This window comes from Plecotus auritus, assembly GCF_963455305.1.
Source record: "Plecotus auritus genome assembly, chromosome: 6".
In the NCBI taxonomy this organism is placed as follows: Eukaryota; Metazoa; Chordata; class Mammalia; order Chiroptera; family Vespertilionidae; genus Plecotus; species Plecotus auritus.
The window spans coordinates 143,904,471-143,922,613 of record NC_137773.1 but is presented as its reverse complement, the minus strand read 5'-3'; the positions used below and the strand labels follow the sequence as shown (position 1 = coordinate 143,922,613).

The 18,143-nt window shown below is 40.1% G+C and overlaps 1 protein-coding gene across 1 annotated transcript in view; it reads left to right on the top strand.

Annotated features, from left to right (window-relative positions):
• The window catches only part of LOC308250012 (uncharacterized protein C3orf20), a gene marked incomplete at both ends in the record, with an annotated part of 57,707 nt that overhangs the window by 12,148 nt on the left and 27,416 nt on the right, over nt 1-18,143 (top strand). Inside the window, 3 exons of the mRNA XM_080672229.1 lie at nt 230-493; nt 12,215-12,367; nt 13,139-13,259. Coding sequence (XP_080528355.1) covers nt 230-493; nt 12,215-12,367; nt 13,139-13,259 — 538 coding nt within the window. The remainder of the gene's footprint in view (nt 1-229; nt 494-12,214; nt 12,368-13,138; nt 13,260-18,143) is intronic.

Below are 18,143 nucleotides of genomic sequence, written 5' to 3'. Positions count from 1 at the left end.
AGGGCGAGCAAAGCCTCCAGCTCCCCCAGGTTCTCCTTCAGCACACAGTTCTCCTCCATGGTCCTTACCTAGTGCTAAAGATGGAAGGACTGGTCTCAAAGGAGTAAGAGGTGGGGACAGGTACTTTTGGGACAGAATGAGATGGGAGTCTTAGGAGCTGGGGAGGGGCTGTAGAGAACTTCCCTGGTGAGAGCCAAGTGGCTAGAAGATATGTTGGTCTTCCCTGCAGAGAAACCGAAAGGCCCACGTGGAAAGGGAGGAATGTCTTCTACCCCATGATGTTACGCAACTACGGGGCAAAGATGCCCACTCATTCAGGGTCAACCCTGAGCTCCTATCACCCTCACCTTCCAAGTACTCAGACTCCCACTCTCACTCTTCACCAATCTTCCATCTCCCATGCTCACTTCATTCGGCAGTCTCAGGAGTGGAAGGGAGGCAAGAAGAACATCAAGTTGCATTACACCTTCTGTGATGGGTCTTCCTTCGTTTAGTATCCTTTTATTTGGGGCTTCCCCTTGTTCCCCGCAACTTAGCCCTAGAGAACTTCTGGGCCTGAGTATTTACTTCAGTGTTTTCAATTAATCAAGAAATTGTGACAGGTCTTCCAGGGTCTTAAGAGTAGTTTCTAGGTCAGAGAGGTCTCCCTTTGGAGAATGTCCGGGTGGGAAGTCACCTTGGACTCCTGTGTTCCTTGTAGGGATCCTGTCACCCACTCTCCAACATGTTCTAGAGCCTGACCAGATCACAGATGCCCAACCCATTTGTCAGTAAGGCTGAACTCAGAGAGGGCAAAACACTTATTCCAGGTTTTGCAGTCTGAGTTGGACGAGATGTCAGAGAGGGGAGACGCTAAGCCATTATTCAGTCTTGTCCCTTCATTTTAGGAATGGGTAGTCTGACTCATTCAATGTCACAAAAGGAATTTGGTGGCAGAGCCAGGCCTGGATTCAGGGCTGCCTCACCTCTATTTAGGGCCCTCTCTCTGGCACCATTTTTATACCTTTTAAGATTGTTTCCTCCAACAGAGAGCAGAATAGAGAGGGTGGAAGGGGATGGATAAAACCACTGGGTATTTTGCCCCTTACCTTTGGAGAATAGGGCAGTTCTCTGAGCTGTCAAACAAGCTGCCCAGATAGGTCTGCTTGGCAACACCCCCCTCAATTCATTTGGCCTCCTCTCTGCTGAGCTGGGAATTCAGAATTTAAGCGCCCTGTCAAAGGAATCGTATTGTTTCTATGACCATAAATGAGTCCATTCATCACACTCTGCTCAGCCCTGCTTCTAATGTGCCCTGTAATATTGAACACAGCAAACTCCTTCCAGGGTAGCTGCTGCTCCCTATGGGTAATGGGGCTTCCCTCTCCTCCCTTTTCTTACTCTGCACTGCATTGGATAGGATCATCCCCCTGAGCTCCCCATGAAGCTGTGTCTGTGAATTAGGTTGTTATTAGTGGGACCAGAGAAGGTGGACTAGTTTACAATCAGGGCCCAACACCAGCCTGCTGGGCTCCATGTTTTCTCACCTGTCACAGATTCCTAAGCCCAACCTGGGTGGGACCACCCAAAACCTGCAGGCCATCGCTACTGGCATGCTTGACTCATACCCCAACAATGAACACATCCTGGCAATTAATGTGTTTCCTCTTTGGGAGTCCCAGGAGGTCTGGGTTTGGGGCTTAGTTCTTCTTGGTGACTGTGCACAAGTCACTTTATCTCTCTGGGCCTCACTTCCCTCCATTATAAGATGAGGAAGTTAGACCCAGTGATCTTGAAGGAGAAATTCTGTTATTGTGTTCAAATGGTTAAAACACACGATGCAGCTGTTGGATCCCTCTTGAGTAAAGAAAATGTTTGGAAAACACTTCTCTCTTCTCATGGCTTCACAGAACAGTAGGCTCAGCAATTGATTCTGTTTTCACGGAGATACTTGGAAAAGCTCTCAGGTAGAAATAATATTTCTGCCCTTGGAATGCCAAAAAGCTCCTGATGGGCAGACCCCAGAACCATCCCAGTATGCATTTCATTTGGGTTGTCAGCATTTCCCTGAATCTCTTCCCTTAGTCGCTGATTTCCCTCCAAACTTCCCTCAAAGTCCTTTTTCATATGAAGATATAAATTTATCACATTGATATCTATATAATAAAAGTCTAAGTGACAGTTATGGTAGAACAACTGGTCACTATGATGCACACTGACCACCAGGGGCAGATGCTCAACACAGGATCTGCCCCCTGGTTGTCAGTGCACTCCCAAAGGGGGAGCACCACTTAGCCAGAAGCACGGCTCATGGTGCAACAGTGCTAAGGAGCAGTGAGCCGAGTGGTAAGGAGCCTGCGGCTAAGGAGCAGTGAGCTGAGCGGTAAGGAGCCTGCGGCTAAGGAGCAGTGAGCCAAGTGAATTTCGTGCACTGGGCCTGTAGTAAAAATATAAACCTTGATCACTCTGTGTTCGGTACTGTGCTCAGCACTATTCCTTTAGGGATGTGTTGGGCACTCAGAACCATAGTGTGAGGTAAGCATTTTTTAATATGGTAAACTGCTCATAACATAAAATGTACCATTTTTACCATTTTTGACATGTATAATGGCATCAAGTGCATTCACAATATTATACAAACCATCACCACTATTTATTTCCAGACTTTCTCCACCCCAAAGGAAACCCCATACTTTTAAAATAGTCACTCCCATTTTCCTTCCCCTACCGTTCCTGATGACCGCTAATTTGCTTTTCACCTCTATGTATTTGCCCATTCCAAATATTTCTTATAAGTAAAATCATACAACATGTGCCCTTTTATACCTGGCTGCTTTCACTTAGCATAATGTTTTTGATGTTCTTCCATATTGTACAGTTGACCCTTGAACATGACAGGTTTTAACTCTGCAGGTCCACTGATAGGTGGATTTTTTTTTTTCAATTGATTCATTCAGTTCAATTGGCCCTGCTCAGTTTAATTGTCTGAAGTTCATTTGATGGGCGAAGTTCAGTTGATCCTTGCAGTTCAAACTTGTGTTGTTCAAGGGTCGACTAGAGGCTAGGAATCCTTGAATATGGAGGGCCAGCCCAAGTTATACACGGACTTTCCCCTGCACAGGCAGCAGGCACCCTTAATCTCCATGTTTTTCAGAGTCAGTTGTAGTATGCAACAGTACTTCATTCCATTTTTTTTAAAGGCAGGTAAAATTCACATAACATAAAATAGATTCTTTTAACAGTTATAATTCAGCAGCATTTAGTACATTTACAGTGTTGTGCAGCTTTCACCTCTATCAAGTTCTGAAACATTTTTGTCACCCCAGAAAGAAAACCCTGCACCCATTAAGCATTCACTCCCCATTTCTCTCTACCCCCAGCCTGCCTGGCATCACCAATTTGCTTTCTGTGGGTTTGCCTATTGTGGACATCTCATATAAATGGAATCCTACAATATGTGGCCTTTTGTGTCTAGCTTTTTCACCTAATATAATGTTTTCAAGGTTTGTACATGTTGTAGCATTTGTCAGAATTTCCTTCCTTTTGGTAGCTAAATAATATTCTATTATGTGGATTGTAACACTTTAAAAATTCAATATTTTATTTATGGACATTAGGTTGTTTCCACCATTTGGCTCTTAAGACTAATGCTGCTATGAACATTTTTGTCTAAGTTTTTATTTGCACACCTATTTCAGTTCTTTGGAGTTTATATCTAAGAATGGAATTGGCTCCATCCTATGGTAATTCTATGTTTAATTTACTAAGAGGCCTTCAAAATGTTTTTTCATAGTGGCTGCACCATTTTATATTCCTATCAGCAATGTGTGAGGATTCCAGTTTCTTGACATCCTTGACTATACATGATATTTTTCCTTTTTAAAAAAAAAAAATTCCAGCCATTCTAATGGGTGTGAACTGATATCTCATTATGGTTTTGACTTGCATTTCCCTAATGATTTTGAGCATCGTCATGTGCCTTCTTTGTATATCTTTTTTTTTTAGAAATATGTATTCAAGTCCTTACCCATTTGTTGATTGTCTTTTTCTTATGAGTTCTTTATATATTGTAGATACTAGAATCTTATCAGATATATGATTTGCAAATATTTTTCTATACTGTGAGGTGTCTTTTCACATTCCTGATAGCGTCCTTTGCTGTACAAAGTTTTTAATTATGGTGAAGTCAATTTTTCTATTTTTTTTTGTCCCTTGTACTTTGGTTTTCATATCTATGAACCCATTGCTTATTCCTATGTTTTCTTCTAAAAGTTTTAAAGTTATAGCTCTTACATTTAGGTTTTTGATATATTTTGAGTTGACTTTTACATTTTTGCATGGTGTGAGATAAGGGTCCAACTTCATTCTTTAGCATGTGATGCTCAATTGTCCCAGAACTATTTGTTGAAGAGACTATTCTTTTCCCTATCTGAATGATCTTGGGACCTTTGTTGAAAATCAATTGACCATAGATGTACTATTATTATTATTTTTAACCTTTTATGTTTTATTTCTGTATAAAGTGTCCTAGCTTTTTAAAAAAATTAAATTCTTTATTTTTTAAAGTATTACATATGTCTCCTTTTTCCCCCATTGATCTCTCCCCAGCCGCTCCCACCCCCATATGTCTCTGTGGATCCCTATGGGGACTATTGCCATTAGCAATATTAATTCTTCTAATCTATGAATACTAGCAACAAATGATATGAAATTCTGTATGTACAACAACAGTAAGAAACCAATGAACTTTTATATCATTTACAATAGCATCAAAAAGGATAGAATACTTTGGTGTTTTTTATTTTTATTAAGGTATTATATGTGTACATATCTTACCATTACCCCCCTTCCCCGCCACCCCACTCCCATACATGCCCACACTCCCCAATGTTTTGCATCTGTTGGTTATTCTTATATGCATGCATATAAGTCCTTCAGTTGATCTTATTTCCCCCACCTCTCCCTAACCTTCCCGCTGTAATTTGACAGTCTGTTTGATGCTTTACTGCCTCTGTATCTATCTTTTTGTTCATCCGTTTATAATGTTTTTTATTATCCACAAATGAGTGAGATCATGTGGTATTTTTCTTTCATTGACTGGCTTATTTCACTTAGCATAATGTTCTCCAATTCCATCCAGGTTGCTACAAATGGTAAGAATTCCTTGTTTTTTATGACAGCATAGTATTCCATTGTGTAGATGTACCATAGTTTTTTAATCCAGTCATCTGCTGATGGGCACCTAGGCTGTTTCCAAATCTTAGCTATTGTAAATTGTGCTGCTATGAACATAGGGGTGCATATATCCTTTCTGATTGGTGTTTCTAGTTTCTTAGGATATATTCCTAGGAGTGGGATTACTGGGTCAAATGGGAGTTCCATTTTCAGTTTTTTGAGGAAACTCCATACTGTTCTCCACAGTGGCTGCACCAGTCAGCATTCCCACCAGCAGTGCACGAGGGTTCCTTTTTCTCCACAAGGGATAGAATACTTTGGAATAAATTTAACCAAACAGCACATGCCCTCACCCCCCTACTGTCTGTGTCCATTGATTATGCTTATATGCATGCATACAAGTCCTTTGGTTGAGCTCTTAATTCTCCCCCCCTGCCTTCCCTCTGAGGTTTGACGGTCTGTTCGATGCTGCTATGTCTCTAAATCTATTTTTTTCATCAGTTTATGTTTTTCATTATATTCCACAGATGAGTGAGATTATGTGATATTTATCTTTCTCTGACTGGTTTATTTCACTTAGCATAATGTTCTCCAGGTCCATCCATGCTGTTGCAAATGGTAAGAGTTCTTTCTTTTTTATAGCAGCATAGTATTCCATTGTGTAGATGTACCACAGTTTTTTAACCCACTCATCTGCTGATAGCCACTTAGTTTGTTTCCAAATCTTAGCTATTGTAAATTGTGCTGCTATGAACATAGGGGTGCATATATTCTTCCTGATTGGTGTTTCTGATTTCTTGGGATATATTTCTAGTGGGATAACTGGGTCAAATGGGAGTTCGATTTTTAGTTTTTTGAGGAAGCTCCGTACTGTTTTCTAAAGTGGCTGCACCAGTCTGCATTTCCACCAGCATTGCACAAGGGTTCCCTTTTCTCCACATTCTCGCCAGCACTTGTCGTTTGTTGATGATAGCCATTCTGATAGGTGTGAGATGGTACCTCATTGTTGATTTGATTTGCGTCTCTCGGATGATTAATGACTTTGAGCATCTTTTCATATGTCTCTTGGCCTTATTTTCTGTATGTCTACTTTCAAAAAGTGTCTATTTAGGTCCTTTGCCCATTTTTTGATTGAATTGTTTATCTTCCTTTTGTTAAGTTGTAGGAGTTCCCTGTAAATTTTGGAGATTAAACCCTTATCGGATGTAACATTGGCAAATATGTTCTCCCATATAGTGGGCTCTCTTGTTGTTTTGTTGATGGTTTCTTTTGCTGTGCAGGAGTTTTTTATTTTGATGTAGTCCCATTTATTTATTTTCTCCTTCGTTTCCATTGTCCTAGGAGCTGTGTCAGTAAAGATATTGCTAGGACATATGTCTGATATGTTGCTGCCTATGGATTCTTCTAATATTTTGTATGGTTTGCTTTATATATTTTATGTTTAAGTCCTTTATCCATTTGAGTTTATTTTTGGTTTATTTTTTGACTCTCAATTCTACCATTGATCTATAAGCCTGTTATTATGTTTTGATTATTGTGGTTTTGTTGTGTTAAAATCAGGAAATGTGAGTCCTTCAACTTTATTATTTTTTTCAAGATTATTTTGGTTATTTGGGGTCCCTTGCAATTTTATATGAATTTTAGGATCAAGTTTTCTATTTCTGCAAAAATGATTGATGAAATTTTGATAGGATTGCATTAATTCTGTAGATCCCTATGGGGATTATTGTCATTAGCAACATTAATTCTTCTAATCTATGAATACTAGCAACAAATGATATGAAATACTGTATATACAAAAATAGTAAGAAAGCAATGAACAAAGGGAAATTATATCATTTACAATAGCATCAAAAAGGATAGAATACTTTGGAATAAATTTAACCAAACAGTTTTCATTATAGTTCACTGGAAACTATAAAATATTGTTGAAATAAATGAAAGAAGATGGAAATGAATGGAAAGACATTAGATTTTTGTGTGTTGATGTTTTATCCTGCAACTTCGCATGTTTCTAGGAATTGGTGTCCTCTTCAACTAGGTTATCCAACTTGTAGGTGTACAGTTGTTCATATAATTCTCTTATGATTATTTTTCATTTCTGTAAGGTCATTAATATCTTCAATTTCATTTATAATTTTAGAAATTTGAGTTTTCCTTTTTTTCTCACTTAGTCTAGCTAGAGTTTTGTGAATTTTGTATATATTTTCAAAGAAGTAATTTTTGGTTTTGTTTGTTCTCTCTTATTTTTTTATCACTGCTTTGTTTTTCTATGCTGTAATCTTTGTTTTCTTCCTTTTGCTACCTTTAGCTTTAATTTGCTCTTCTTTCTGATAGTTCATTAAGGTGGAAGTTTGGGTTATTAATTTGATATCTTTTTTCTCCTTTAATGTCAGTATGTATAGCTATAAATTTCTTTCTGAGCATTGCATTTACTTTATTCCATAAGTTATAGTATGCTGTGTTTTTGTTTTCAGTTATCACAATTTTTTTCCAGTTTACCTTGTGATTGCTTCTTTATCCATTGGTTGAGTGTGTTGTTTAATTTCCATCTATTTGCGAATTTTTCAAATTTTATTTTGTCTATGACTTTTAGTTTCATTCTGTTGAAATATACTCTCTATGGTTATAATCTTTTAAAATTCATTGAGACCTGTTTTGTGGCCTAACATATTGTCTGTACCAGAGAATGATCCATGTGAACTTGAGAAGAATGTGTATTTTGTTGTTGTTAGATGGGATATTCTGTATATGCCTGTGAGGTTTAGTTGGTTTATAATAGTGATTGAGTCCTCTATTTCTTTATTGATTTTCTAATTGTTATAGCCATTATTTTTTTAAAAAATATATTTTTATTGATTTCAGAGAGGAAGGGAGAGGGAGAGAGATGATAGAAACATCAATGATGAGAGAGAATCTTTGATTGGCTGCCTCCTGCACGCCCTCTACTAGGGATCAAGCCTACAACCTGGGCATGTGCCCTTGACCAAAATTGAACCTGGGACCCTTCAGTCCACAGGCTGATGCTCTGTGCACTAAGCCACAACAGCTAGGGCTGTTCTATCCATTATTGAAAGTGAGGTAGTGAAGTCTTCAGCTCTTATTTTAGTACTTATTTTTTTTAATTCTGTCAGTTTTTGCTTTATATATTTTAAGACTCTGTTGTTAGGTGTGTATGTCTGTACTTGTTATATATTCTTGAGGCATTGACCATTTTCTGAATAACATCCTTCTTTGTCTCTTGTAAAAGAATTTTTATTTAAAATAAGTTTCATCTGATATCAATATAGCCAACTTTGCTCTCTTTTGTTTACAATTTGCATATCCCTCTTCATAATTTCACTGTTTTAAAAAATAGGCCCTGGCCAGTTTGGCTCAGTGGATAGAGCGTTGGCCTGTGGACTAGAGGGTCCCAGGTTTGATTCCGGCCAAGGGCACATGCCTGGGTTGCAGGCTCGATCCCCAATAGGGGGCATGCAGGAGGCAGCCGATCAATGATTCTCTCTCATCATTGATGTTTCTATCTCTCTCTCCCTCTTCCTTCCTCTCTGAAATCAATAAAGAAAAAAATATATTAAATATATATATGTATATATATATATATGTTATTGATTTCAGAGAGGAAGGAACATCATCATTGATGTTTCTATCTTTCTCCTTCTTTCCCTTCTTCTCTGAAATCAATAAAGAAAAAAATATTAAATATATATATACATATATATATATATATATATATATATATATATATATATATTATTGATTTCAGAGAGGAAGGGAAAGAAAAAGAAAGATAGAAACATCAATGATGAGAATCATTGATGGGCTGCCTCCTGCATATCCCCCACTGGGGATCAAGTCCGCAACCTGAGTATGTGCCCTGTCTGGGAACTGAACTGTGACCTCCTGGTTCATAGGTCAATGCTCAACCACAGAGCCATGCTGGCTGGGCCATAATTTCACTTTTAACCTAGTTGTGTCTTTGGATCTAAAGTGAGTCTCTTGTAGACAGCATATGTGTGGATTATGGTTTTTGTAAAAATCCATTCTCACAGTCTCTGCCTTTGTTTGGAAAGTTTAATCCATTTATATTTAGAGTAATTGCTGATATGAAAGGGCTTAATCCTGCCATATTACTTTTTGTTTTTTGTATCATATATTTTTTGTTCTTCAGTTCCTACATTACTACCTTCTTTTGTGTTTGATTTTTTTTTTTTTTTGGTAGCATGACATTTTTAAGTTATTTTCTTAGTGGTTACTCTGGTATCATGGCTTGAATAGTGTCTGCCAAAAATTTATGTTCACCTGAATCCTCAGAATGTGACCATATTTAGAAATAGGGTTTTGCAGATGTAATTATTAAGTTAAAATGCAGCCATATTGGATTAGTGTGGGCTCTAATTCAACAAGAGAAAACAGTCACACACAGAGTAATTAAGTCCATGTGATGACTAAGAAAGAAATTATAATGATACACCTATAAACCAAGGAATGCCAAAGATTCCTGACAACCACTAGGAACTAGGAAGAGGCAAGGAAGTATTCTTCCCCAGAGCTTCCAAAAGCATGACCCTGTCAACATCTTGCTAGTCTCCAGAACTGTGAGGAAATAAATTTCTGCTGTTCAAGTGACCCAGTTTGTGGGATTTAATTACAGCAGTCCCAAGAAATTAATATACTTGATTATTACAACTGACAGCAAACTAGTTTGAATTAATACTAAGTTAGCTGTAATGGTACACAAAACTCTGCTCCTATACAGCTTATTCCTTCTTCTTTATGTTGTTATTACAAATTACATCTTTATATAGAAGTATGCCATTAACATAGACTTACAATTATTATTTTATGCATTTGTTTTTTCAAATCACATAGGAAAGAAAGGAATTATAAACAAAAAAATACTATAATACTGGCTTTTATATTTACTTATAGAATTACTTTGCATGTCTTTGAGTTACTGCCAAGTGTACTTTCATCTCAGCCTGCAGAACTCTATTTAACATTTCTTGTAGTGGTGAACTTCCTCGCCCTTTTTTATTTGGAAAGTCTTAATTTCTCCTTCATTTTTGAAGGATAGTTTTGCTTAATACAGAATTCTTGGTTGACATATTTTTTTTCCTTTCAGCTCTATAAATATTCCATTCTATTGCCTTTTGGCCTCCATGGCTTCTGATGATAAATTGGCCATTAATCTTATTGAAGATCCCTTGTACATGAGGAGTATCTTTTCTCTTGCTGTTTTCAGGATTCTCTCTGTCTATGTCTATTGGCAGTTTGATACTAATGTGTCTCAGTGTGGCTATCTTTAAATTTATCATACTTGGAATTTGTTGAGTCTCTTGAATGTGTAGATTGGTGTCTTTCATAAAATTTGGAGAGTTTTTATTCATTATTTATTCAAATATTCTTTCTGCCCCCTTCTCTCTCTCCTCTAATGGGGCTCTTGTTACATATGTATTGGTCAATTTGGTAGTTTCCCACAGGTCTTCTGATGTTTGTTAATTTTTCTTCATTCTTTTTTTATTTTTCCATGTCTCAGACTGGATAATTTCAATTTATCTCTCTTCAAGTTCACTGATTTTTTTCTTCTACTGTGGCAATCTACTGATAAACCCATCTAGTGAATTTTTTCATTTGATTTATTATTAGTGGCCTGGTGCACGAAATTCGTGCACTCGGGGCCGGGGTGGGGGGTTGTCCCCCAGCCTCACCTGTGCCCTGTCACAGTGTGGGAGCCCTGTGATCCATCGCCCCAAAGAGGTAGGCCCCGCCCACCCATCTGGGGCTCCTCGATGGAGTGCCCCAAAGAGATAGGCCAGAGCTGGGGGAGGCCTGTGGGCCTAGCGGAGGCCTGTGGACCTCCGTGCGCCTGCGGACCCCCGGGCTGGCATAGGGGGGTGGGGATGCAAGCCTCATGTCCCAGGGCTTGTTGCCTGGGTCTGGGATGCAAGCCTCATGTCTCTGGGCTGGCACAGGGGGTGGGGACCCGAGCCTTACATTCCTGGGCCCTTTGCCAGGGGCTGCAACATGAGCCTCACGTCCCGGGGCCATTGCTGGGGTCGAGGACGCAAGCCTCATGTCTCCAGGCCAGTGCAGGGGGCAGGGACCCAAGTCTCAAGTCCCCGCCCATTGCCGGGGGGCGGGGACGTGAGCCTCAAGTCTGGGCCGTTGCCAGGGGTGGCGACACGAGCCTCACATCCTGGGGCTCGTTGCCGGGGTTGGGGACATGAGCCTCATGTCTCTGGGCTGGCACAGGAGGTGGGAATGCAGCCTACTGATCAGTCATGTGATGGTGTCCCCAACCAATTTGCATATTATCCTATTATTAGATAGATACTATTAAGCCTCAAAATTTCTATTTGGTTACTTTTATAATTTCTGTTCATTAATTTTTTATCAGTTTGTGGAAAAGGATTAAGAGGGTGGATCCTAGTACCAGCCACTGAAATTTTTCCATGTGGGGTACTTCTGAAATCCCTGCAAACAGGATAGTAGCTGCCCTCACTATCCCTCTTGTTTGGGACCAATGTTTCTTGGGGCCACTTGGTAGTAAATGAGCAGCTAGACATTGACTGCTCTCCTAGATTGGTCAGAAGGGGAGGCAGCCTGACAGATTAGAGATATTACTGGCCTCAGTATACTGGCTCTGCCACTTCCTGTGGTGTGATGTGAGGCAGACCATTTTTTTGCACCTTGAATTTTCATCTGTATGGTGATAACTCATCCTGGTTTGCTAAGGACTTCCCTGATTTTAGCAGTGAAAGTCCCACATCCCAGGGACCCCCCTCAAATGCAGGGAAACCCTATTCATCTGTGAGATGGAGATGATAATAATTTACTACAGGGTGATTGTGTGGACTATAAAGAAGATACAAGAAAGCACCAGAGGCATGGTTGGTTCCATAGTCAATGAATTGTTATGCAAAGTTCAGGGAGGGTCTTTGAAAACTGGGAATGATATACCATTTAGATAACAGATTTGTAGACTTGCTTTCTATGGGGCATCTGAGAATAGATCCTGGAGAGTTTTTTGTTAGTTCTACTTAACCATTTCTTCCAGCTATCCCTCCGGAAACATTGCCATGTGTCAGATCCCCACGTGCTGCAGAGGGAGAACCATCACCTTACTCTTTAATGACACACCCAACTTCTCCTTCCTGGCCCTGTTCAATGCTGAAGGCCAGGGCTGCGTTCACTACAACCTAAAGTCCTGGTGAGTGAGTTGGAGGAATTATGGCCCCATGGCAGTATCTCTGAGGGTGACAAAGGGGGGCACTGAGGTGGCAAGGGAGTCCTTGGGGAAAGGAGAGGCCAGGCAGTGTTCAGAAGTTAAGAAGGCCACAAGGCAGTGCCTGCAGAAACATAGGTACTTTGAGGCCCTCACTTGCTATATCTGTATCATAGCCAATGAGGATGGCAGCTCTCCAAGACCTACTCCACTTGTGCCCCACAGCACTAAGATCTTGATTTTTGGCTAGATTAATGGAACAATTCTTTAGTGGAGAGAAGTGTTTAAACCAAGAGAGAGTGAAGTAGAAGCCACAGGCACCACTTCTGTGGGGTGTTTTAAAAGAAGCACATATTTTTGTCAGCCAGTAGTTGGTTTTGCCTGGCCTTTCATAAGGAACTGTTCTTGAAAGAAATGACTTACTTTCATGTTATAGATGTTCCCATTTTGATACTTATGATTTTGTATACTCAGGCTCCTAGGCAACAGGGTACACATTCCATTTCTGTCCCTCTGGGTTTGGCCTGGAGCCTCCATCATCTCCCTCAGACCTGCCCTTCCCAACAATTCTCCCAGTAGGATCAACAGGACTGAAGGGACCTCAGACCATATTAGGCAAGAGAAGTGAGGCTGCCTGCAGGAAACCATGCTTTTTCCAGCTGGGGCAGAGTCTCAGAACCCTGCCTGCCTATTGCCAGTATATGAGGGCTTCCTTCAGGAGCTGGTGGCAGCTCCTCACCTATGTGTCTCTCCTAGCTGCCCATATGTCTTGGTCTTGGATGAGGAAGGCGGGACCACCAACGACTACAAGGGCTATGCAGTCCACAAGTGGAGCTGGGCTTCTAAGACAGAGACTTTGCTCTCCTTGGAATATAAGGTAGGGGTTCGCAGCACAGGTGGGGCAGCCTTGGCAGCCTTCCCTGGGCTGCTCAGCATCAAGAGTCAGAGGACTACCTGTAAGACAAGAGCCCTGTTCTCCAGAAGCTTGTAGTCTCATTCCGAGGTTCCCAAGTTGGTGGGCAGTGGTCTAGGGCTGGTTAAAGTGAACCTTTCACCAGCCTATGGCAACTGTTGGCTGCTATACTGACCTTTCTTGGTAATATCCTCCTGTGTTATTTTTATTATTAATATTACATTTTGATAGTTTAAATGTCCTTTATTTTAGGAAGTACTCATTATAGTAGTTGATAGTTTTATTTTTATGCCTATACATGGCAATAAGAAAACTTAGCAATTCTATGTTGGTCTCTCCAGTTTTTTGTTTTTATAACTTTACTACCTATGAAATTAAAAAATCTGGGAGTCAAAGGTGGCTGATAGATCCAAACCCTTTTTTCTTTCATTGAATTGTTCAGACAGCCATTAATCAGATTTATTAATTTATTATTCAATGTTGAGTTACTGATATTAAGTAGTAACTTAAGTTTAAGTATTAATAAAGCAATTATCTAAGCCTGAGTTTATCGTTCTTAGGACTACTGACATTTGGGCATGGATAGTTCTTTGTTACAGTGTTCCTTGAATTATAACTGTAGGATATTTAGCATGATTCCAGTAATATACTCTCCTCCAATTGTGACAACCAAAATATATCACCAGACATTGCCAAATGTCCTCTGGAGGACAAAATTGCCCCTGGGTGAGAATAACCAATCTAGGGGATATAAAGATGAACAACATCCATTGAGGAAGTCAAAGCTCTGGATGGGGGTAGAGACAAATAAGGGCTGTGAGAGAGGGACAAGCTCATAGAGTTGGGAGTCAGAGAAAGATCACAGAACATAGAATCCATTCAAAGTGGCCTGAGAATAAGAGCCCTAAGGTAAGGATTATGGACAGAAGCACTCTTAGAGTGCATGGTAGGGTTCAGGCATCCTATCCCTAATCTCCTGTCTCTTGCCCTTCCTATTTATCCTCTGCATTCTCATCCTTATATCCTGCTTCCTTTAGATCAGTGAACCTCTGCTCAGAAACATTCCATCTCTTGAACACATATCAACCTTCCTACCCCCCACTTCCCAGCACCAGCCTGAAATGCATTCCCTTTTTTCTCTGCCAATCCAAAATGTTTCTCCTTCAACCTTCTGCTCAGACTTTCCCTTCTTTGTAGCATCCCACCCCACATCCATTTCTCTTTTCTCACATTGCCCCACAGTCTGGATTAGTCATCTGATGATTAGTCATGCAGTGAAGAGGTTCTCAGCTCTGGTCGCATATCAGAATCACCTATGGAACTTCAAAAATGCATATTTCCAGAGAGATTCTGATTCAGTTGGTTTGTTATGAGTTCTGGAATTTGAAGTTTTCATGAGTATTTCTGATACTTGGCTAGGTTCAAGATTTTCAGCCTAGGGGTGTCTTGAGTTGGTATCTTAAAATTTAACTTTTTGTAGCTGTATGATAAGTTTATAATGCAAGATGATTATAAATTGGTTATAGGCAGAAGCTGTATGAAGTGTATCCATGTGGCAAGTGGACAGAGAACTGGGATGAGAGTCTGAGAGCCAAATACTAGTGCCAGTTTTTCTGGGCTCTGGCTGTGCAGCTGTGTGAAAACCACTTAGTTTCCCTGACCTTGGTTGTCTCATCTACACAAGGTGGGTCATCAGACCTGCTCTCCTGCCTCAAACTGCTTTTGTAAGGTGCTTTGACATCACCAAAATGTTTTAGCAATGTATTTCAGTTTATTGTTCTGTTCCTTGGGACTGCATACAGAAATACACAAAGCCTGGAGCAGTCAGGAGCGGCCTGGAAGACAAAATGTTCCTTGAGTTGTAACATGAGTGTGTATGCATATGATTTACATAGATAGAAGAAGGAAGGGAGAGGATTTGGGGTAGAGGGAGTAGCATTTGTAAAAGCCAAAGTTGGGACTCAGTGTGGTATTGTTAAAAGTTCACAGTTGTCTCTTATGAAAGAAATGGGGCCAAGAGGTGTATTTGTTGAGGTGTGAAGGAGAGAGGTATTGGATGTCAGGCTGAGGAGTATGCATGCTTTCTTGAAGGCTGCAGTGGCCATTTGTTTCTACCCAGTATAGCATTTCCAGTGTTCCTCATTCCTCCCTGAAAAATCCAAGTTTCTTCCTGGTATCATTTCTTTCCAGCCCAAAGAGCTTCCTTTAGCATTTCTTGAGTATAGATCTGCAAGCAGCACATTCTGTTTTCTTTCATCCTATATAATAACAGCCCAGAGACCCAACGGTGGAACAACCAGAACGACCGGTCGACCAGTCACTATGACACCCACTGACCACCAGGGAGCAGATGCTCAACGCAGGAGCTGTTCCCTGATGGTCAGTGCACTCCCACAGTGGGAGTGCCACTCGGCTGACTGGGATTAGCGGAGCTCCCACAGTGGGCCTATCCCCGCAGGCCACGCCCCCCACCAGTACACGAATCCTGTGCACTGGGTCTCTAGGGTGAAAATAATGTCTTTATTAAAGGGTATTTTTGCCAGATTTAGGATTCTGGGTTGACATTTTTGTTTTGTTTTGTTTTGTTTTGTTTTAGCATTTAAATATGTTGTTCCACCGTTTCTGACTTCCATAGTTTATGATCAGAAGTCTGTAATTATTCAAATCCTTGTTCATTTTCTCTACTTTCTTTCAAGATTTTATCTTTTCTTTGTTTCTAATTTGGATATGATACTAGTATGTCTATGTGGTGTTGTCTTAATATTTATTCTGTTTGGGATTTACTGAGCTTCTTGTGTCTGTAAATTAATGTCTTCCATCATATTCAGGAAATCTATTGCATTAGAAAAAAATTATACTCCAGTCTCTCCTTTTCTATCTCTAAATTCACTAACTTTATCCTGTCATCTCTATTCTGCTATTCTGATAATCCTATGATTTTTTTTTAGAGAGAGAAGAAAGGGGAGAGAAGAAACATCAATGTGAGAGAGAATCCTCAATCGGTTGTCTCCCATTCATGCCCCAACCAGGGACTGAACCTGCAATCTAGGTATGTGCCCTGACTGGGAATCAAACTTGCGACTTTCCAATGCATGGAACAATGTTCCAACCAACTGAGCCATAGTGGCAGGGCCTATGAAATTTTAAAATTTCAGATGTTTTCACTGCTAGAATTTCCATATAGTTCTTTTCTGTATATTCTATTTATGATATTTTTTCATTCATTTTAAGTGTATTTTCCTTTATCTCAGCAACTATAGTTAAATTGGCTGCTTTAAAGTCTTTGTCTGATAACTCAATATCTGGGTCATATCAGATAGGATTGGCCTCCATTGATTATCTTTTTCCTTGAGAATGGCTCACACTTCACTGGTTCTTCACATTCTGAGTAATTTTAGATTGTTGACTGTGAATGTTATGTTGTGGAGTCTCTGGATTCTGATGTATTTCTCTGAAGAGTGTTGATGTTTTTGTTTTAACAGGCAAGGAACTTGATTAGACTCATACCACAAACTGTCTCACCTACAGTGGGCAGCAGCTCAAATCTCAGTTCAGTATTTTTGTTTCCCTAGCTATAAATTATCTTGAGTCTGCCCTGCTCATGCATAGCTCAGGGATCACCCGGAGATGTGGACAGTTTATGTGTAGAATTCAGGGCTCTATTTCTCTCCCTCTGTCCCTTTTGGAAATCATTCCTTACAGTAGTTGCCTCAGGTTCTGTTCTTTGAATCTTTGAGCCAGAAAAATGGTGGAGTTTGGGCCATGACTGTAGCTTGTCTTTAGGCTAAAGCTGTAAAACATAAACTCATCCCATGCTGGTCCTTTCCTTTAAATTTTGACTCTACAAAGTTTCCCTGCTCTTTTTATTTTTATTTTATGTTTTAAATATATTTTTATTGATTTCAGAGAGGAAGGGATAGGGAGAGAGAGAGAGAGAAAAAAAAATATCAATGATGAGAGAGAATCATTAATTGGCTGCCTCCTGGGGATTGAGCCTGCAACCTGGGCATGTACCCTTGACCAGAATTGAACCCGGGACCCTTCAGTCTGCAGGCTGACACTCTATCCACTGAGCCAAACCAGCTAGGGCCCTGCTCTCTCTCTCTCTCCTTTTTTTTTTTTTTTTTTTTTTTTTTTTTTTTTTTTTGGCCCTGCTCTTTTTAAACTCTTCATGGATTTGGGTGGTTTTGTAACTTGTAGTAGTTTTCTTGGTGGTGGTGTTTTTTCTTTTTCCCAAGCCTCTTAGGAGCTGACTCAGCTATACTGGAATTAGAACCACCTAGCTGGTTTTTTAAGTTGAGGGTTGGTATGCTCAGTCTAGCATTTGTATGGAAGTTTAGCTGGAGAGGGAAAGATCAATGGATAAGCTGATAGAAAGACCTGACATGATTAAGGGTAGTCCCAATATTTTTTTAAAAAAGAGCTAGTTCAATAAAAAGAATGCAGTGGCATTCAGGCATGGGCTATAAAGGATAAATGAAAGGAGAAGGGAATTATAGATGTCTCCACAATGGAGCGTGTATCTTCTGGGTGGATATAGAGAAGTTTCTGTGAGAGTCAAAGATCAATACATTTTTATATATTTTGATTGAATTCAACAGTCATCTATCCTAGGGTGAGAGATTGGGAATGTTGGAGATTTTGTATATATAACTAGAAGCCCATTGCAAGAAGATTCCTGCAAGAATAGGGCTTCCTCAGGCCTATTCCTGCAAGAATAGGGCTTCCTGCGGACGAAGCGAACCAGAGAAGGGAGCGAAGCCCGCCTGGAGAGGCTTTGCTCCCTTCTCCGCTGCCTTGCTCCCTCCTGTCTCTGCTGCCTCACATTCTTCTCTGCTGCTTCGCTCC